Source organism: Pyrgilauda ruficollis, unplaced genomic scaffold, assembly GCF_017590135.1.
Source record: "Pyrgilauda ruficollis isolate IOZ18807 unplaced genomic scaffold, ASM1759013v1 scaffold216, whole genome shotgun sequence".
In the NCBI taxonomy this organism is placed as follows: Eukaryota; Metazoa; Chordata; class Aves; order Passeriformes; family Passeridae; genus Pyrgilauda; species Pyrgilauda ruficollis.
The window spans coordinates 436,075-457,069 of record NW_024520984.1 but is presented as its reverse complement, the minus strand read 5'-3'; the positions used below and the strand labels follow the sequence as shown (position 1 = coordinate 457,069).

The 20,995-nt window shown below is 58.5% G+C and overlaps 1 protein-coding gene across 1 annotated transcript; it reads left to right on the top strand.

Annotated features, from left to right (window-relative positions):
• The first annotated feature begins 11,929 nt into the window (after nt 1-11,929).
• On the top strand, nt 11,930-20,582 carry BAK1 (BCL2 antagonist/killer 1). Its single transcript, XM_041468279.1, has 6 exons — nt 11,930-12,039; nt 15,068-15,173; nt 17,379-17,514; nt 17,591-17,734; nt 19,897-20,077; nt 20,269-20,582. Exons 2-6 carry the CDS (start codon nt 15,098-15,100, stop codon nt 20,368-20,370), a joined length of 639 nt encoding a protein of 212 aa, XP_041324213.1. The 5' UTR covers nt 11,930-12,039; nt 15,068-15,097; the 3' UTR covers nt 20,371-20,582.
• The last annotated feature ends 413 nt before the right edge of the window (nt 20,583-20,995 follow it).

Below are 20,995 nucleotides of genomic sequence, written 5' to 3'. Positions count from 1 at the left end.
GGTGTGGGAGAGGGAGAAGCAGAGGAATTGCCAGAGGAAAATAGGGTCAGTTCCTCAAACCCCACTCTTCTCCTTGCCCACCTTGCTGTCCACGCATCCAAACCTATCCTGCTCCAAGCAGGAGCTGAGGAAAAGGGAAGAACCCCCCCCACATACACACACACACTCCTTTCCTCCCACTCTCCCTCCTGGGAAGGGTTAAACGGCGCTGGCGTGGAAGACACTTTGTACTTGGGTTTAAAAATACAGCCAAAGCCCCGGTGGCCCAGCGCCATGCAAGGCACAGGTATATTTCCACACTCGAGCCAATAACCTTCCCCGAGGGAAATTTAGGCTTTTTATGATTAAAAGGGGAAAAAATAATAGTGGGGAATTAAATATAGTACAGAGCGCGAGAACAATTAGCAGTTGCTGTTGGCGACACCGGGCCAAGTTTGGGACAAACGCCGCGGTTGTGCGGGAGCAGCGGGGTTGGGGACAGCCAGCGGGTGACACCTCGGCAGGGAGGGACACTTGGGCCATGGCAGGTGGCCCTCGGGACCCCCCGCTCGCCCCAGACCCCTGGGAGGAGCCTTGGGGCCCGGCCACACCTCACGGGCAGGGTTTTTTCCTCCCCTGGCTTTATCGAAAGCAAATGGAAGTGTTTGCACAGGCTTGTAACTCCCCTAATAAGCAAACACGGGTTAATTGGGGGGTGGAGCAGGGGCTGGGGCTGCCAGCTGTACCCTCAGGCCAGGCCAGGATGGGTGAGGGAAGAGCCCTGCTCCTCATTTCCCATCCCTTAGCTGCCCGAGAGGTTTTGCAGTGCCCAGCCCTCCTGGCTCACCCCTGCCCTGCACCTCAGGTGTCACCGGCGTGCAGCCACCTTCAAAACCCTCCTCAGCTCTGTCCCAAATCTGCTGCTTTTTTTGCTCATTACAGCTGTGCCTGTGCGGGAGCAGCACTGCCAGCCTCACTGGCTCAACCCCACTCAATTTATACCCCAGGAAAAGCCTCCTTGGTTCACCCAAGGCCTTCTCCTGCACATCAGGGCAGGAGCCTGGCCAGACTGGTCCCACCAGCCTGGAAGAGCGGAAGGTGTCAATGGCAGGAGGTGGAATGGGACGAGCTTTGATGTCCTTCCCACCCCAAACCAGTCTGGGATTCTGTGACAAACGGGCAGATTTCCCAAGCAGCTCCAGCAGCCCCGAGCAGCGCCAGGATCAGATCCCACAGCGTGCCCGGCCCCTGAACAACCCCAAAGGGCTCCACCACGGCCAGGCACGGCCTCTCCTCCCAGCAGCTCCTTGCAGAGGGGTTGCCAGGCCACGCTGCGTTTCCTCTGCTCCCAAGTGGGCCACGCCGGGCCTCTCATGTGGCCTGTGGTCAGCACACAGCCGTGAATGAAGGCACATCTTATCAGAGCCTGGCAGGAAACGTGCTCTGGGCACGCAGCCCACGGTGCCCTGCCAGCCCCAGGGCACGCTCAGCTCCATCCCAGCTCGAGCTGGCCTTTGGGGATGCTGTGCCAGGCGGATTTGAAGCAGGGGGTACAAGAGTGAAGCTCGTCTTGGGGGTGGTCTGCTCTGAAAGGGCTCACGGTCTGCTCTGTGCTGGCTCCGTTTCTCCAAGTAAAATCCCACATAAAATGGCTGAGCTGTGGTTTCTCCCCTCCTCCCTGGAGTTTTGAGGCAAGTTAGTGCCAATCAGCCTAATTACAGCCTTCTCTGAGCAAACCACAGCCTTGCCTTCCTTCCTGCTGAGTGCCAGGCTGGGAAGCCCTTGGCCCGTGGCCTGTGCCTCCTGTCAGCCAGGCCACCACCCCTGCCACATTGGGCATGTCCCCGAGGGGTGGGGGACAGGCAGAGGCTGCTCCCCTTGGTGCACACACCCTGCCTGGGCTCCTCCAGGTGACAAGGTCAGGAACAGGGTGCCAGCTTGGAGCTGGATGGCACCAGAGGTGCTCAGGGCAAAGCTGGAAGGGACCCCGTGCCCATCCCAGCATGGCCAGGAGTGCCCTGGGCACCCTGCATGTCCTGCTGGGAGAGGAACATGGATGGGATGGGTTGGGAGGATCTTAAATCCCGTCCCATTCCAGCCCTGCCATGGCAGGGACACCTTCCACCATCCCAGGCTGCTCCAAGCCCCGTCCAGCCTGACCTTGGGCACTGACAGGGATCCAGGGGCAGGCACAACTGCTCTGGGCACCCTGTGCCACGGCCTGCCCACCCTCAGAGGCAGGAATTCCTTCCATATTATCCCTTCTGTGCACATATTCCATCACCTCAAACTGGGGACTGGGCGTGGGGGTAACAAAGCCTCTTCAGACACGTTTCCACCCTCAGGGGGGGTGGCTGTCCCTCCCAGGTGAGGGAAATCCTGACTCCCAAACCCAGGGAATCCTGACTCCCAAACTCAGGTGAGGGAAATCCTCATTCCCAAACCCAGGTGAGGGGAAATCCTGACTCCCAAACCCAGGGAATCCTCACTTCCAAACCCAGATGAGGGAAATCCTGACTCCCAAACCCAGGGAATCCTGACTCCCAAACCCAGGTAAGGGAAATCCTCACTCCCAATCCCAGGTGAGGAAAATCCTGACTCCCAAGCACCAACCATCGTGCTGGAGGGTGAGGACAGGCTGGGTGCAAACCCCACCAGGATGGATAAACCCTCCCAGCGTGTCCAAACCCCGCTGGGGAGGAAAAACCCAAGGAGCCCCGGGAGGATGGACAATACCCAGCCTGGCGTCTGAATTCAAGGCACGGGCACCGTGCAGCTCTCAGCGCAGGGATGCGGGGTGCGATGGGGGGAGCCCAGGAGGGGCTGTCCCGCTCCTGTCCCGCTCCTGCCCCGCTCCCGGGGAAGCAGCGCTGGAGCAGCCGGACATCACCTCCTCGGGATGAGTCATGCTGTGCCAGGGCGGTTCTCCTGCGGCTCCCAGCAGAGCTGAACAAAGCCGAGATCCCTGTTTGCCGGAGAGGGAAGAGTTAGTCATGTTGGGCTGAGTCACTGGCAGCCGGGACAAGGGACCGAGGGACAGCGCGGGGTGGGAGCGACTCTTCATGGGCTCCGCATGTAAATCAATCCGGAGCTTGTGGCAGTGCCATAGACCGGGACAGGCACGGGTGGAGGGGGAAGAGGCAGAACTGGGCAGGATTTACAGCTGGGAAGGAAAAAAGGGAACCACACAAGCGCTTTGTTTTGCGGGGCTTTAAGAATTATAGGTGACATTACAGTGTGTTTCACACGCTGCCAGCAGACCCCAAAGCTGTTTGCTGTGCTGAGCAGGGCTGGATGTGTGGATGAAGCAGCAGGGGATGGCTCATCTCTGGAAATATTCCAGGACAGGTTGGACAGACCTTAAAGATCCCCCACTTCCATCCTCTGCCATGGAACACCTTCCACCAGTCCAGCTTGCTCCAACCCTGTCCATCCTCTCCTGGAAGCATTTCCAGGGATGAAATAGGTGCATCTGGAGTCTGCAAAGGGGTTCAAATCATTCCCAAAAGTAAAGCAGGAATGATATCTGCCTGGAAAAGCAGCCCCAGCTCTCACTGCAGCCACGGCAGAGCCCATGACAGGAGAATTTCCTACCCACAGCTCCTGGGCCGCCTGCGCCAGAGCTTGAATCATTTCTGTCTTCGAGGCAGAAAGTCAGAGGATTTCCTTGAAAATAGAGCCTTTGTTTGGGCAAATATTTCTCCCATCTGCTCCGGGGCTGTGAGTGCCCTTTGTTGGTTTGATGATGGTCCCTTCCTCAGCCAGGCAGTGCCAGCGGCACAGAGGGGACCCTGTGGCCCCAGGGCAGTGCCAGCGGCACAGAGGGGACCCTGTGGCCTGTCTGAGCTGCCAGGGCAGGGAGGAGCTGCTGCCTGTGTCAGAGCCCAGGTTTGGTGTGTCAGAAATACCAGGCTACATCCTTAGCGGTTTGGAATTTGGGGCACAGATCGTGGAGCTGTTCCGTGCTTCTAGAGCACCTGAAAAAATAAAATGGGATCTGAAGCTGGAGGCGACCGCCTGGAGCCTCCTGGCCCCATCATCCTACAAATGGGTCATAATAAAAAATAAATCAGTGTGAGTCCACAGAAGGCAGCAGAGCTCTATCACTTTCGCAGGCTGAGGATCCCCGTGAATATTTAATTTAAAATATTCTCCTCTGCTGGCTCGGATCACTGGAATATCCGAGTGGCTCACATTTGTAATGCAACTTTACAGCAGCTTCATGAGCCCCGTGAATCTCAGCCTGACGTGATTCCAGGCCTGTCTTTCCCTCCGTGTTGGTGCAGCGTCCTGCACGGAGGAGGCCACGAGTGAGGCTTTGTGGAGGTGCAGCAGGAGCAGGACAAGCCCGTGTGGATCAGGGCAAGGCTGCAGCGAGGAGCAGAGTGATGGAAACGGCATCGAGCCATCCCACCAGCCCATCCACCTCGCAGCTGGGAGAGCTCTCCAGCGCTGGCTCCCGGTTTTCCATCGGCGCAGGGGAAGCTGGCAGAGGCTTTTCCTCACGCACGGTCCGTGAGCAGCTCCCCCTGCTCTCGCACCACGGCGCTGTTTGTAAACAACCGCCTTAAAATACCGCCAGCAGGATGTGGCAGCGTCACCGCAGCTGCGCCAGGGTGACAAGTGACCTCCGAGGGCACAGCAGCTCCCCGGCACAGCCCGGCCAGGCATCTCTGCTTCCCACGGGGACAGGGAGCACGGTGACACTGTGCAAAGGCCTGGTTGTCCCCTGCCAGGCTCCTCTCAGCAGATGACACCGGCTGGTCCCTCGGAGGTGGCCAGAACCCGGCCAGGAGCTGCCCTGCAGTGACTCAGCGGGGTCAGACCCTTCCTGCCGACACCTCCGTGGTGTTTGACACTTGGCCTGGCAGAGGCTGAGCGCTAATAATAACCCCCCACGTTTTCTGCAGCTTCGGGAAATCTCGGGCGGTTTTGCACAGCCTGGAGTCTATTTGGAGCTCAAGGCTTCTAAGGATGTGTCAAGGACGGAGAGTTTTGGTACCCGGGGAGGCATCATGGGAAGGGGTTGTTGCCGGGACAGCTCTGCTAAACCACACCGGCAGGAAAACAGCGATGGCTGCGTGAATTTGGCACTGTCAGGGTCCAGATTAAACACCCTGGGGGTGACCAGGGTGCGCATCTCTCTCACAGCCCCAGTTTCAGGCTGGCCAGGGTGTGCATTTCTCTCACAGCCCCTCTTTCAGGCTGGCCAGGGCAGTTTGGGTGCTACATCCCCGTTCTGTGACGTTCCCCAGGGATGGGCAGGAGCACGAGGCGGCTGGGAAGGCATCCAGCAGCTCACGGCGTCACCAAACTCTGTCCCCACACCTGGAGCAGGTGCCCAACCCCCGGGCAGGTGCGGGGAGGGACCAGGCGAGGCCAGGGACGGCTCCACAGCAGCCCTGGGGCGCTCAGGGGGAAGCCCGGGAGCGCTGGAGCGTGGAGCGCAGCCTTTGTCCCGGCTGGGTGTGCCCTTCCTGGCATACAATTCCCAGATTAGCCCCAGCCCCGCTGCCAGCAGCTCCTCCGGCCCGTGACCGAGCTGGGAATGCTCCGAGGGCTGGGAATGTTCTGGGATCGGAGGGCTGGGCATGCTCTGAGGGCTGGGAATGCTCTGGGATCTGGGAATGCTCTGAGGGCAGGAAATGTTCTGAGGGCTGGGAATGCTCTGAGGGCTGGGAATGCTCTGGGATCTGGGAATGCTCTGGGATCTGGGAATGCTCTGGGATCTGGGAATGCTCTGGGGTCTGGAAATGATCTGAGGGCTGGGGATGCTCTGGGATCTGGGAATGTTCTGAGGGCCAGGAATGCCCTGGGGTCTGGGAATGCCCTGGGGGCTGGGAATGCTCTGGGATCTGGGAATGCTCTGGGATCTGGGAATGCTCTGAGGGCTGGGAATGCTCTGGGATCTGGGAATGCTCTGGGATCTGGGAATGCTCTGAAGTCACCACTTCCAGCACCTGGCGCTGCCCGGCCAGGGCAGGGCATGGCTGGGGATGGATGTGGGGACGGGACACCTTCCACTATTCCAGGTTGCTCCAAACCCCATCCAACCCAGCCTTGGACACTTCCAGGGATGAGGCAGCCACAGCTTCTCCAGCCCACAGGGACAGGAGCCAACCCCTCTCACAAACCTCTGTAAGGATTTAACCCCGTGGGATGGGGATCACCCCCAGCCAAAATGACCCCACTGATCCTTTTGCAGTGTGGGAGGGACAGAGGCCTCTTCTTACCATGAAATTAATGAATAAAGCCCTTAAAAGCCACAGGGAATAAATAACAAAAAAGCTGGAGGGAGGAAGGGTTGGGAAATGAGGAAAAATAATTCAACACAGAATTGTTTAATAAGGAAAAGGGAATAATCAGGAGGGAGAAGTGAGAACGTCTTAGTCACACTAAACACCTCATCTAAAAAAAAATAAAATTATCCTGTGGCAGTCGAGGTGGGGGGAGACTCAAGGGTCCTTCCCCAGGAAGGGGAAAGGGGAAAGCAAAGAGGAAAACGTGGTATTTTCATTAAGCCGAGGGAAAAGAAGAGGCAGGAGCTGGAGCAGAGGAGCACCAGCCCCGGGGTGGGGAGCGAGGCTGCAGCACCGATCCCAGCTCCGGAGGGGCTGGCACGTCGGGAGCCGCTGCCAGGGGCTGGATCAGGGGAGGGACAGAGGGAAGAAGAGAAGGACACACTCAGGGCTGGCACCGTGCCCCCAGCCCTGCGCCCCGGCGCTGCCCCGTGCCCCAAACCCGCAGCGGGCACGGGGCAGCCCGGGTGTTACAAATGACAAGCCTGACCAGGCCAATATTCAAGCAGCAATCCATTTATTAATTAATAAATATGGTAAAGTGTGAGCAATACAGCGCTGGGCACAGAGGGGGGATTTTCCCCTCCAACTGCACAGCGGGCTTACAGGTATTTATTTGGCTTACAGGTATTTATTTATAGGGGTGCTCATGAGCTTTCTCAGCCCGGGGATGCCCAGCTGCTGGCACCCAGCCCCTTGGGACCCCAGCCCCTTGGGACCAGCGGCATTCCAGCTGTTCCCAGCTTTTATATATTTTTTTTTTTTTAATTTTTTATTTTAAAAATTATTTTTTATTTTTTTATTTTAAAAGCTCCCTGCTTTTATTCCTTGGGACCAGCGGCATTCCAGCTGTTCCCAGCGGTGCGGCTCCCTGCTTTTATCTGTGGGTCGGGATCTGGTCAGCACAGACACCCCCGCGGCTGAAAGGAGCCTGTGCGAGGATCAGGGATGGAGGCTTCATGCGGAGAAGCACCCGCGGTGCTCCGGGGTGTTTTTCCAAAGCGCTCCGAGCCGGGAGGATGCGGAGCGGGCACGGAGGGAGAAGCACCCGATGAAACTCCCGGAGACCCCGAGCTCTGCTTGCCAGGGTTGCTGGGAACATAGCGCTGTTATTCCCAGCGCTGGATGCAGCTGGAGAACGCGGCTGGTCCTTGCAGGAGGGAGAAGCCGGGAGCTGAGTGACCCCGGGCACAAGGTGCCCCCAGGCACGAGGGCACCGAGCCCCCTCCCCACTTCCAGGCGGCTCTTCCTGTGCACGGAGCAAAGGAAATCGCTTTTTCCTCTCTCCCGGGCTGTCCCTGACTGCGGGAGGAGCGTGCTGCTGGCGGAGGGCAGCCAGGCTCGGGAATTCCCTAGGGAATTGAGGCTTTTCATAGCTGGCGGGCTGATCCTGCCCAAAGCCCCCCTCAGGCTGAAATTTAGAGGCGTTTACAAGTCCGGCACTGACCTATGAGGCGCTTTGGAGGGGAGGATCTGCTGTGCAAACCCTCTCAGGAGAGGGGAAACTGAGGCAGGGAGTGCTGATCCAACTGGACTCCAAACTGGGCTCATTCCATAAAAAAAAAAAAACCTCGACTGAAACGTGCTGGGTTTGACTGCAGGAGGCCCCAGCTTTTCTGAGAGGGGTTTATGGACCTGGCACGGTGGCTTTAAGGACATTGGCCCAGGTGGTGGCACAAGGAGTTGGTGGAGGAGGCAGAAATGCAGCTGTGACCAGGGCACTCCGTGGTGACAACGCAGAGATGTCCCAGTCACAGCTCCGGTGGCGTTTTCCCCTCCCAGACTCACCTCAGCCATTTCCAGCTGTGCCCAGCTTCTCCCAAAGCAGCCAAAATCTCCTGCTGCTCCATCCACCCTCAGGAAACCTCGGGGGGAGAGAGAGAGACCCATCAGAGCCAGGCAGGGTGAGGAAAAGCACGTTGGGGTGGCATTCCCAGCGTGTCCTCCCTGCTGGAATCCCCCCAGACACCGAGGGGCTGCGTGGCCCCTTCACCACACACCTGCAGGACCTCCCGAGCTTGTCCCAAGGATCTTTCAGGACCTTTCCCAGGGATCTTTCAGGATCTTTCCCAAGAATCTTTCAGGCTCTTTCCCAAGGATCTTTCAGGAATTTTTCCAAGCATCTTTCAGGACCTTTCCCAAGGATCTTTCAGGACCTTTCCCAAGGATCTTTCAGGACATTTCCCAAGGATCTTTCAGGACATTTCCCAAGGATCTGGGAGCCTTTCCAGGCTGCTGAGCCTCAGGACTTGCCCCCAGCACAGGATGCCTTGGATTTCTTACCTGAGTGGATTTTTCTGCCCTCCCACAGCCTCGCCCCCTTCCCGTGTTTGTACAGCAGATTATCAAAGGTGGATTTGTGAGGAATTTTGTCCTAAGCAGCCTGGCAGCTCCTGCAATGCCTGGGAAACAGGAGCTGGCTGCGCTGGACTCCCAAAGCCAGCGTGATTAACCAGCTCCAGGAGCTGTTACAGGAGCCAGGTCTGGAGCTGGTGGGGTTTTAATCAATTTGATAAATCTGCTGCGTGCGAGAAGCGCTTTGCTTTGCCTGGAGCCTCACGTTCTGTGCTCCTGCAGAGCCCAGAGCCAGCACAGGGTGACATCCCGGCGTGGGGACAGAGGTGGCACCACGGGAAAGGTGCCCTTGTCCCCCTCGGGACCCTGTTGGGAACTCTGGGACAAACCTGGCCAACAACAGGGGTTTGCTGGGTGGGGTTTTTACCATTCTGGGATTTGCTGAGGGTGCGGGAGGTGAATCCACCCACCCAAAAACCGCCTGGAAAACCCCTCTGAGCCGCGCAGAGCCGGTGCCCCGCTGTCCCATCGCGCTGTCCCCGCTGTCCCCCGGTCTCCGCAGCCGGGAGCCAGCGGTGTCTGCGTCTCCCAGCCGGGCTCAGCTCGGCTCGCTGGGAAGTCGGAGAGTGCCACCTGGTGCTCCGAGGAGATTCAGATCCACAGAATGCTCGGCTGGGTTGGAATGGACCTTAAAGCCCATCCAGTGCCACCCCTGCCATGGCAGGGACACCTTCCTGTTGGGAAGGATGAAAGTTTGGCAAGAAACTGTCACAGATATGGATGCTTGGCAGGAAGATTTTTGAATATAGATTTTCTTGGATGTAATAAACTGCATTTTGGAAGAGCTGCCTGGAGTCCCGCGTCTCTCATTACGGCTCTTACACCTTCCACTGTCCCAGGCTGCCCCAGCCTGGCCTTGGGCACTGCCAGGGATCCAGGGGCAGCCCCAGCTGCTCTGGGCACCCTGTGCCAGGGCCTCATGGGGAGGAATTCCCGCTGGAATGCTGTCTAGCCCTGCCCCTGGCAGTTGATTTCTCCTGGCTCGCCCTGTGAGCAGCAGCAGGTCCCGGGGGCTTGCAGGGCTCTCTGCAGCCCCGCTCAGGAGCGAATCCTGCTCCCTCCCCACCCCCCTGCCCGGGCAGGAGCCTGCAGTGGGACAGAGCTGGGCAGAGGTGGTGTCAGTGCTGACAGTGCTTCTGTTCTGATGGAACTGACACCAGCAGCTGAGCTGGGAAAAAAACCTTTCCCTCTGCTCCCACCCTTCCCCCTCCCGCGGCCGTTTCATCACCCAGGGCTCCTGGAGTGCTCCGTGGCACGGGGCTGATGTCCCCCAGCGTCACCAATGGGCCAAGCAGTCCCAAAAGCCTGTCCCAAGGGCTGCCCACTGCCCACCAGCGCATCCCAAGGGAATTCCCTCCTCAGCTGGGAAGGGCCACGGAGGGATGGAAGCACCTCCAGGACAGCCCTGGGGGGCCAGGGCAGAGCTGGGATCAGTTTTGCTCGTGGTTCTCCATCCTTACACCTTCTCCAAGGCCTGGGGGTCCTGGGACCCTCCTCAGAGCATCCCTCCCTCTCCCCATCCCCTCACCCACCTGAGCCCTTCGCTGTCTGCTCTGTTCCAGAGCCCCTTCCTGGGGACACCTCTGCTTGTGGGGGCCTGCACCTTCACCTGCTGACCAAAACAAGCCCAAAAACAAGGAGAGTGACCCCCCCGAGCTGTCACCTCCCCATGTGTCATGTGAATTGGGTGTCACCTCCCAATCCATGTGGGAATTGAACTCCTCTCAGGAGTGGCTGAGAGAGGATCCTCATATTCCAGCTCCAGATATTCCACAGCCAAAGGACCCATTCCAGTCATGCTGGAGACTGAATTTGGAGGGTGCTCCAGCCTCCTACACCCCCTGGCTGCTTTCCATGTCCACTCACTCCTCAGGGCTCCACCCCACAACCACCAAGTGGCCCTCGGGTCCTCAAGGGTGAGGGGGGATTTCCCTTCCCTCTGAGCCCTCCCCTCTCCTTCCAGGAGCTGCTGCTTCTCCCATTCAGCATCAGAGTCCACGGAGAGCTTTGGCTCGGGGCTGGCACCATCTCCCACACGGGCACCTGTGGGAACAGCACAGCAGGGGGGTCTGGATGAGGCCACAGGCAGATAAAACCTCCTCCATCCATCCTGGCAGTGGTTCCTGCCACTCCTGTCACCCTGTGTCACCCTGCCAGGGTGAACACCAGGACCTGCTGGCCCTTCAGGGGTGTTTTTCCAGAGCTGCAGCCTCAGGCAGGACAGGGTGTCCTCATGGTGTCCAGGTGGCTGTAGTGTCACGGGACAAAGCTGCTCGGCACCCCCCTGCTGCCAGCCTGGTGGGCACAGCCCCACGAGCTGATTCCTCACTCCATGATGATCTTCCTCCCCTGAAGGACAGCCACGATGGGAATTCCTTTTTTTCTCCCTCCAGCTGATTTCACACCTCAGCAGGGTGTCCAAGGCCATGTCCCCAAACCTCCGAGGGAGCAGGACCCTCTGCAGCCAGGGGCCGGCTTTCCCTGGAAAAGCTCAGCCAAGAATCCCAAAATCCCTGGCCCCGGGGCAGAGGAGATCCCGCGGGGCCCTCAGAGCGCTCCTGCCATCGGGCAGACAGGTGATGCGATAATCAGCGCCCAGGCTCTGCCCAGCCCAAAGCTCTGCTGCTTATCTGGCATTTTGCAGCCCCAGCAGCGGCCCTGGCAGCGGCCCAAGGAGCGAGGAGAGGAAAAGCAGCTGGGGCAGATTGCTGAACCCTCCGGGGCTGAATCTCTCTCGTTCTCTCCTCGAGCTGCTGCGATTTCCCCAAAATCTCCGCGGATTTCGAATTCTTTGAGCACTTGGCGGGAGCCGCCTCTTCCACCGGTGACTTTTTTATTTCCTGCTGGATCGACACGATTTCCCTCCCAGGAAACAGAAACTCTCAAATCGTTACTTTAACCGGGCGCTCAGCCGGGGAGCCCGGCAGAGGGAGAATTTAAGGTGCAGCCGCAAGGAAAAGCTCCAAAAACCTCTGGAGAAGCCAGGGAGGAGCCGAGGAGAGCCCGGCAAGGAGGGCACGGGGTGTGCGGTACCAACCCCGCACCCGGCACCCCCCGAGCCGCGCAGGGACCGGGAGATGCTTCAGCATCCCCCGAACCCCCCGAGGAGCGCCCAGAACCCCCCAAAAAACCCCCCCGGTGCTCGGCGCTGCCCCGCGCCGGGGTTGGTGCCTCTAGAGGGAGCTGAATAAAGCGCGGCTCCGCTCCCGCCTCTATCTATGGTCAGTGGGGTTGGGTTTCTACTTGATTTTTTTTTTTTTTTTCCTCTTCTTCTTTTCCCTCCTCCTCCCCGGCCCCGCGCGTTTCCTTTGCCCGCGGGGAGGCAGGAAGGGAGCGGCCGGAGGGATGGAGCGGGTCCCGGCAGGGATGCCGTAGCTCCCGGGATATCCCGACCCGCCGGGACGCGGTGAGTGGAGGGGGCAGCCCCGTTTCCCCCTCCCCAGACTCTCCTGGGATGGGTTATCCCGCTTCTCCGGGATGGGCAGGCATGGACCGGCAGCCGCGGCGTGCGGGGTGCGGAAGGGGTGACAAGGACAAAGTGTCGGGTGGCTCCTCAGGGGACACGCTGGCTGCGGGAAACTCCCGGGGCAGGGCTGGAGGTCTCGCTCCGGGCGGGTCGCTGCCCCAAAGAGGGGATTTACCTGCCCCAAAAAGGGAATTTCCTCTCGTTTAACCGATTTTTTTTTTTTTTTTTTTACACGCCGCGGTGGTGACAGTGCCCGCGGCATCAGAAGGGCTCAGGGCAGGGGACATCGGTGGGCAGAGCTGTCCCCGCCGGGGAACGGGGGACACCCGGGACACGGGCACGGCTTGGGGCGACCTTGGCTGGGTGGATGCCGGGGGTCGTGTGCCCACCCTGGGGCCGTGCTGGGGGGGAGGCCCCGAACTGGGCAACCCCCAAACTGGGCAACCCCCAAACTGTGCAACCCCCAAACTGCGCGACCCCCAAACTGTGCAACCCCCCAAACTGGGCAACCCCCAAACTGTGCAATCCCCAAACTGGGCAAATTTTGCTGCCCTGGGGGAGGAGCGGCCCTGGTCCCCCTGGCCGGGGGGGATGGGGTCAGGAATCCTGCGGGATCTCTGGCCCGGCAGGGATCGCTGCCAAAGCTCGTCCCAGGGGATGCTCCATCAATTTCCTGGCATTCATAACATGTCAGGGGGTGATTCCAGAGCCCCGTGGCTGGGCTTGGATATCGGGATTGCAGCTGCTTTTAACCCCTTGCAGCCTCGTAGGGTGGATGAGACCCTGCAGCTCTCCTGACACCCTCCCTTGAGCCCTGACTCAAATCTTGGAGGGTTTTCATTTCCTGCAGCCCCAGGCTGTCTCTGGGTGTTTGGGTGCCATCTCCTCCTTCACACCCTTCCCTGTTCTCCTGCATGGTTCTCACAACAAAGGGGGAAGAGGGAAGCTGGGAAGCAGGAGGAGCACGGGGAGCAGCTCTGGAACCCGGAGAGGATGGTCTGAGGCACTCTGAGCCCTGCAGAGACGGGCAGTAAACTCTTTTAGGAGTCCACATGGGCATTTGGGCCGGCAGAGGGTGGGGACAGCAGTGACAGGGCTGCAGCACCATGTGTGACAGAGGAAACAGCGCTGCCAGGGCCCAGAAGGAAAACGAAAGCACAAGTTCCTGCAGGGCTTCGAAAACGAAATTCAAGTCGAAAATCATGAGTCATCTGCCTCTGGGTTATGTGCTCCAGGAAGTCCTCACTCCTCACTCACTCATGCCAGGCAGGAAAAGTCCCTGTCAGCCCTGGGCAGCTCTGGGCAGCTGTGGGCAGCTGTGGGCACAGCCCCCTGCCCCACAGGCTGAGCTGGAAAAGCTCCAGAGGCTCCTGAGCTCTTGGCTGGGTGCACCCACACCCTGGCCAGCATCCTGTGCCACCTGAGCAGTGGCACTGTGGGGTAACAGAGGAGATTCCCACTGTTCCCACAGCTCCAAGGGGCCGCTCCCAGCTTGGGAACAGCTCTGAGTCCTCCCAGTGCAGGTGGGCTCAGCCGTGGCTTGGGATGGCAGAGGGTGAAGCACAGGAGGCTCCTGAGTGGAGGAGGAGATGGACACCATCCAAAGGATCTGCACATCCCAGGGATCTGCACATCCCAGGGGATGGACACCATCCAAGGGATTTGCACCTCCCAGGGGATGGACACCATCCAAGGGATCTGCACATCCCAGGACAAGGAATTCTGTGACTGAGAGCCAGGAGAGGCAGCTCTGGAGCTGATCTGGCCGAGTGGCCAGCAGCTCTCCCCAGGGATTTACCCCTGTCCCAGCTGATGATCCTCACTGCATTCTCAGCTCTGTCTTGGGTGGGGATGTTGGAGTTTGGGGAGGAATGGGGCAATCCTGTCCTCCCATCCTCGGAGTGTAGGAAAAACCAGCATTTCCATGCTGGTCACCAGGCTCAGGCCCCTGTGCAGATGTGCAGGGCCTCGTGGTTTTTAAAGCTTTGCACTTCCAGGCCCCATCCCACAGAAAATGGGCTGTCCTCCTGTCTTGTCTCTTTTTCTCATTTCTTTTTCCTTCTAAACAATCTCCAGTGTGATGCCATGAGCTTGAACCACATTGTGCACTTCTCCCATACCCATGGCTGGTTATTTACCCCTACCCAGCACTTCTTTATTTTTGTCCAGGATGCAGTTTAAATTCCGGGGTGTCAGGAACTGTGTTTCATCCATGAGTTCAGGCTTGGGGCAAATGAGGAAAGCCCTCAGCTCAGCCCTGTGGATGTGTGGGCTGGGAATATGCTCTGGAATGTCAGGCAGCAGCAAGGAGCTGCCCTGATCCTGGTAATCCTGAACAGGAACTTTGTGGCCTCAAGGAGCTCTGATGAGCCCTGAACTGCAGGTTTGGGATGCCTGTGAACTTCAGGGAAAAGGTGACTTTTGTGTTTAGCTCTCATTTAATTTTCTTCTTTTCTGAGAGGGGAAATGTAAAAAACAAGGGGAGTTAGAAGCAATTGGAGTCCAGGAGGAAATCAGGGCTCCTCTTGTGAAGATGTTATCATGGCAGCTCAGTGTGGTCACAGCCAGGGAGCCTCAGAGTGCTGGAATTATTCTTCCAGCCTTTTATGAAGCTCTGTGGTCTGAGCTACCACACAGGTCTCTTGAAGCAGGAAGGAAGTCCATTAGAGGTGTGAGGTCTCTTTTTCTGGCAAAAAAATGGCATCAACATTGAGATCCTCAAACAGGGAAGTCCATTAGAGGTGTGAGGTCTCTTTTTCTGGCAAAAAAAATGGCATCAACATTGAGATCAAACAGGGGAACCCAGGGAGGTGGGAGTGGAGCTGTTCTCAGAATTCCAGGGACACAGAATGAGTGTGCTGAAGGGAGGAGTCAGCCAGCCCTGGCAGAGATAAAAGCAGAGAGCTCTGATCCTTGGGCTGTGTGACCACAGGGCTCCGGCCACTCACCATCTCCATCACCCTTGCAGGTGAAGCTGCCATTCCCAAACCTCTCTGCAATGGCCTCAGGGAATGAGGGGGACCCTCCGCAGGCACAGGGACGCCGGGGGAGCCACAGGCGCAGGCTCAGCTCAGGTAAAGGGCTCTGGGGTGCTCAGGGGAGCTCCCCTCCCCTTCAAACCTTTATTTGTTCATTCATTTCCCTGCTGTGTTCCTTTGGCTAGATGGGATTTCCTGTCTCCAGGGCTTTTCGCAAGGCTGGGGTAACAGATCAGCTCTGTAAGGAGCTGGATTGAACTGGGAGGTGCTCAGTGCTTTTGGGAGGAGCAGTGTTGGGGGCTCAGAGCATCCCGGTCCCCTGGGTGGAGCGGGGCAAGGTTTGAGGTTCTTTTCCACCCAAAATAACCAAGGATTGTGTGCTTGGCATTGGATGGTCAGGGTGGGCAGCAAGGTGGGATTGGAGGCACGGAGAGAACAAAGTGCTGGGAGCTGCCTGGCGTTGAGTATTTCCTTCCCTGAGCATGAGAGAGCAGGAGGGGTTTGGGGTTTGAATCAGAGGGGAAAACACAGATCTCAGTCAGTCACCTTGGGGTGACATCAGGCCCTGTGTGCCCTGGCAGGGCAGTGGTGACAAGCTGGGAGCAGGGCCACTGTCCCCATGTGAGCCCAGCCCAGCCCAGCCCTGGTTAATGGGTGAAACTGGGAATGGGGCTGACAGGAAAAACCCTCAGCTCATCCCAGCAGGATGAAGGGTGGGACACGGTGACTGCTGGTGCTGCTGGGCAGGTGAGGAGGCTAAATCACCTGGGCAGACACGGAGCAGTTCCTTCCTTCCAGAGATCCCTGAGCAGCTCCAAACCTGCCCTTGGCACTGCTGGCACTGAGAACCCACCGGGCAAACCCTGACCCAGATCCCGTGAGAGGGAGAGATCCCAAGACAGCCCCAGTGGGGGTAGCACCTGTGGGAAGGGGGAATCATCCTGTCCTGGTGTTGCTAAAAATAGCTCCAGGGATTTTTTTTTTTTGGTGCAGAGATTTCCTCTTGTGTCTGGCTGTGTGTTTGCACTCCTCTCCCTGAAACTCTGACTCAGTTGCTTTCATTTTCTTGCTCTCCCTGGAACATCACCGACTCCAGTTCCCAGAAGTTGAAGGAGAGGGGAAATCTGGAGGTTTGTTTGCCACCAAACAAACCCGTGTCTAAAAACATTAAAAAACCAACCCTGGAAAGTGACAGGAGCTGTCCTTTCCCTTCAGCTCTGCTGGTGTAACCTGAGCACGGCAGGTCCAGCCAGGACAGGGAGGTGGGAGCAGCTGGAAAAGCCTGTGAGGAGGATTGGGTGTGATTTGGGGCTTGGGGATGGGGTTTGTGGGGCAGCACTGCCAGCACAGCTGTGCCCTCACTTCCCAGCCCTGGGCAGGCAGATCTCAGGTTGGAATACAGGTTCTGGAGATCTGCCTGGCCAGTCTGGATTTCTGGGATGGTGGGACAGAGTTGGGTGTTCCTGGTCCCTGTGGGGTCACTCAGTGGGGCTGTGGGAGCCACTGTCCCTCTCCAGGTGCTTCTGGAGCAGCTCAAACTGAGCTCGATCCAGGACATCCCGTGGGGGCTTTCCCTGGAGCCATGGAATGTGTGTGATGAGGGATCTGTCACCGTGGGGCTGAAACGCTCCCATGTCCCTGAGCAGCATGGGGACAGGGACACACGTGTGTGGGTCTGGAGAAGGTTCTGTGGGGTCATGTGTGAGTCTGGAGAAGTTTGTGTGAGTCTGGGGGTCTTTATGTGGGGACAGGGACATGTGTGGGTCTGGAGAAGGTTCTGTGGGGTCTCACCTTGGAAATAGCTCCAGGGAGTGAGTCTGGGGGTCTTTATGTGGGGACAGGGACATGTGTGGGTCTGGAGAAGGTTCTGTGGGTGTAGGGATACCTGAGTGGGTCTGGAGATGGTTCTGTGGAGACAAGGACAAATGTGTGGGTCTGGAGATGGCTGTATGGAGACAAGGACAAATGTGTGTGTCTGCAGATGGTTCTGTGGATACAAGGACAAATGTGTGGGTCTGGCAAAGGTTGTGTGGACCTGGAGATGTTTATGTGGGGACAGGGCCACATGTGAGTCTGGAGAGGGTTGTGAGGGCACAGAAACACGTGTGTGGGTCTGGAGAAAATTCTGTGGGGACATGTGTGGGTCTGGAGATGGTTCTGTGGAGACAAGGACAAATGTGTGGGTCTGCAGATGGTTTTGTGCAGACAAGGACAAATGTGTGGGTCTGGAGCTGGTCCTGTGCGAATGGCCTCTTCCAAATTTGAGGCTGAACGCGTGGCCTGTCCCCGGTGTCCCCGCAGAAGGCCGCGTGGCCGAGGAGGCCGAGGAGGTGTTCCGCAGCTACGCCTTCTACCGCTACCAGCAGGAGCGCCAGGAGCGCGGCGCGGAGCTGCCGCCCGACCCCGAGATCGAGCAAATCCAGCAGGACCTGGAGAGGTAAATCCCTGCTCCCACCCCTCAGCCCGAGCCAGGCCGTGCTCCGAGCCCGGCCTGACTCGCGCTGGGCCCGCAGCACCGGCAGCCAGGTGGGGCAGCGCCTGGCCATCATCGGGGACGACATCTACAGGCGCTACGACGCCGAGTTCCGCACCATGCTGGAGAGCCTGCAGCCCACCCGCGACAACGCCTACGAGCACTTCACCAAAATTGCCTCCAGGTAAAGCCTCAGGAGCTCCTGGCTGGGGTGGGGGCTTTCCCTGGAGGAGAAGGGAAGGGGAGGTCGTTGGGTTAAACCCACATTCTGTCTTTGAGCTTCACCCTCCAGCCCTAGCCCAGCTCCCAGCGAGCTTCCCGGGGTGGTTCCTGTGTCTTCTGCCTGTCTGCTCCTCCTCCTGTGCACTGCTCCCGTCATTGTCCCCTCCCAGTCCTTGCCCAGCTGCCTGGGGTGCCTCGGGGATGTCCCTGGGGCACCTGGCCCGTGCCTGTCCCAGCTCAACCTGCAGGGCACAACCAGCCCCTGCTGTCCCCTGCTCCAGGCTGGGACATCCCAGGGAACAACCCCAGCCACAGTCTTGGGAGGTGGGATGGTCACAGAAATCATGGAATCATAGAATGGTTGGGTCAGGAGGGACCTTGAAGACTGTCTCAGCCCAACCCCTGGCATGGGCAGGATGCCACACACGAGATGAGGTGGCTCAGAGTCCCCACCCAACCTGGTCCTCATGGACACCTCGCTATGGGGGCTGCTCCACGGGCTGGCAGAGCCTGCAGGTGACACCCAGAGCCTGCAGGTGACACCCAGAGCCTGCAGGTGACACCCAGAGCCTGCAGGTGACACCCAGAGCCTGCAGGTGACACCCAGAGCCTGCAGGTGACACCCAGAGCCTGCAGGTGACACCCAGAGCCTGCAGGTGACACCCAGAGCCTGCAGGTGACACCCAGAGCCTGCAGGTGACACACAGAACCTGCAGGTGACACACAGAGCCTCCTGCGGGTGACACCCAGAGTGCAGGTGACACCCAGAGCCTGCAGGTGACACCCAGAGCCCCTGCAGGTGACACACACAGCCTGCAGGTGACACCCAGAGCCTGCAGGTGACACACAGAGCCTGCAGGTGACACCCAGAGCCTGCAGGTGACACACAGAACCTGCAGGTGACACCCAGAGCCTCCTGCAGGTGACACCCAGAGCCTCCTGCGGGTGACAGCCACCCAAAGCACAGTGACAGGTGAGGAGTGAGGGCACAGACCTGGAAAACTTCCTGCCAGGACTTCCCAGGGAAGCTTGGATCGAGGTGGCACCGAGGGGTTCTGTCTGCAGGAAAATGTCACCCCGGTCAGGCAGCCTGTGGCACAGGCAGGACGGGTCTCTGGGCTCCTGCCACTCCTCCAAACACCTCTGGCTGTGACAGCCCTGTCCCTGTGCCCTCTGCTCGGTGTTTGTGTCTAATTCCTTCTTTTCTCCAGTGTTTAACTCCTTCCTTTCTGTCCTTTTCCTGCTCCCCTGTCCGGGAAGCCTTGTTGGCTGAGGCAGCAACTCACGCAGGTAAATTAACCCCTGTCCCTGTCCCTGTCACACTCAGGTAAATTAAATTAACCCCTGTCCCTGTCCCTGTCACACTCAAGTAAATTAAATTAACCCCTGTCCCTTCCCTGTCACACTCAGGTAAATTAAATTAACCCCTGTCCCTGTCCCACTCAGGTAAATTAAATTAACCTCTGTCCCTGTCCTGGTCACACTCAGGTAAATAAACCCTTGTCACACTCAGGTAAATTAACCCTTGTCACACTCAGGTAAATTAAATTAACCTCTGTCCCTGTCCTGGTCACACTCAGGTAAATTTGCAAATTACTGCAGAGCTGTATTTTTCCCAGGAATGTTTGGATTCCCATGGAAAATTCTGAGTGCAGCCCCATTTCAGAGTTACTTTTCTCACCTCACATAAAAAGATGTTCTATAACATCCAACCCAAGCTTTTCCTGGTACAATCTGCGACCATTTCCTCAGTGTTGACCCGTTGCTATGGGACATGAAACAACACGAAGTGAACATTGCTGCTGTTCTCAAGGTAGAAAAGGGGGAGTTTATTTTCTGACTCCAACATTTATAGATTTCCAAAGGTGACAGTGGACTGGAGGGTGACAGTGCCACCTCTCCAATGACACTGGACAAACCAACAGCCCGTCAAATTTCCCCTCCTCCATAAAAGAATGCAAAACAATAAGTTGTTTACCGTGAAAAAGTTTGCTACAAGAACGCAAACACCAGAAGGCTTGGAAAATCTTAAAAAAATCAAAACGACATTGACCCCGCCGCTCGCGCTCGGCCGCCTGGGCAGCTCGGGGCAGGGATTCAGGGCTCTGCTGGGCTTTGTTGCAGCCTGTTCGAGAGTGGCATCAACTGGGGCCGGGTGATCGCCCTGCTGGCCTTTGGCTACCGCATGGCCATGCACGTGTGGCAGCGCGGCGTCAGCGGCTTCCTGCGCCGCATCGCGCGCTACGTCGGCGACTTCATGCTGCAGAACCGCATCGCGCGCTGGATCGCCCAGCAGGGAGGATGGGTGAGGGGGCAGCTCGGGGGGAGCTCGGTCAGGGTTTGGGGGCAGGGGATTATAGTTTGGGGGTCAGGAGGGTAGATTTGGGGTGCGGGGGGCAGGGTAGCTGAAGGAGTCAGGTATTGGGGGTCAGGGGCTTGGGTTTGGGGGTCGAGGACACTGCCAGCACTGACCCCCCCGTGTCCCCTCCCTGGCAGGAGGCCGTGCAGAACCTGGACAATGTTTACGTGAAGTACGTGCTGGTGGCAGCCGTGGTGGTGGTGGTGCACCTGGTGCTGCGGCGCTTCCTCACCCCCTGACGGGGCACGGGGCACGGGGCCGGGGGGCTCCGAGCACCCCCTCCTCTGCTCCACACCCCCGGCACAGGGGGGACCCCAGGAACCTCCAGGAGACAGCATGGCTTGGGGCTGGGACCCTCCTGCTGCAGGGCCTGGGGTCTCTGCACCCCCAGGACAGGACTGGGGAGAGGGGGGGCTCTGTTTGTTTTGTTTGGTGCCTCAAAAAGCTGCTGGGGGGGGGGGGGGAATCTCTGGGGGGGGGACGGACCCTCCTGCTGCAGGGCCTGGGGTCTCTGCACCCCCAGGACAGGACTGGGGAGAGGGGGGGCTCTGTTGTGTTTGGTGCCTCAAAAAGCTGCTCATCCCTGGGAGGGGACATCTCTGGGATGGGGCATTTCTGGGATGGAGCATCCCTGGGAGGGGACATATCTAGGAGGGGACATCCCTGGCCCCCGGGCTGTTCTGGAGGAGCAGAGGGGTGTGACAATGCCCCAGTGACAGTGTGTGACAGTGACAATGAGCACACAGTGCCCCAGTGGCAGTGTGTGACAGTGACAATGGGCATACAGTGCCCCAGTGGCAGTGTGTGACAGTGACAATGGGCATACAGTGCCCCAGTGGCAGTGTGTGACAGTGACAATGGGCA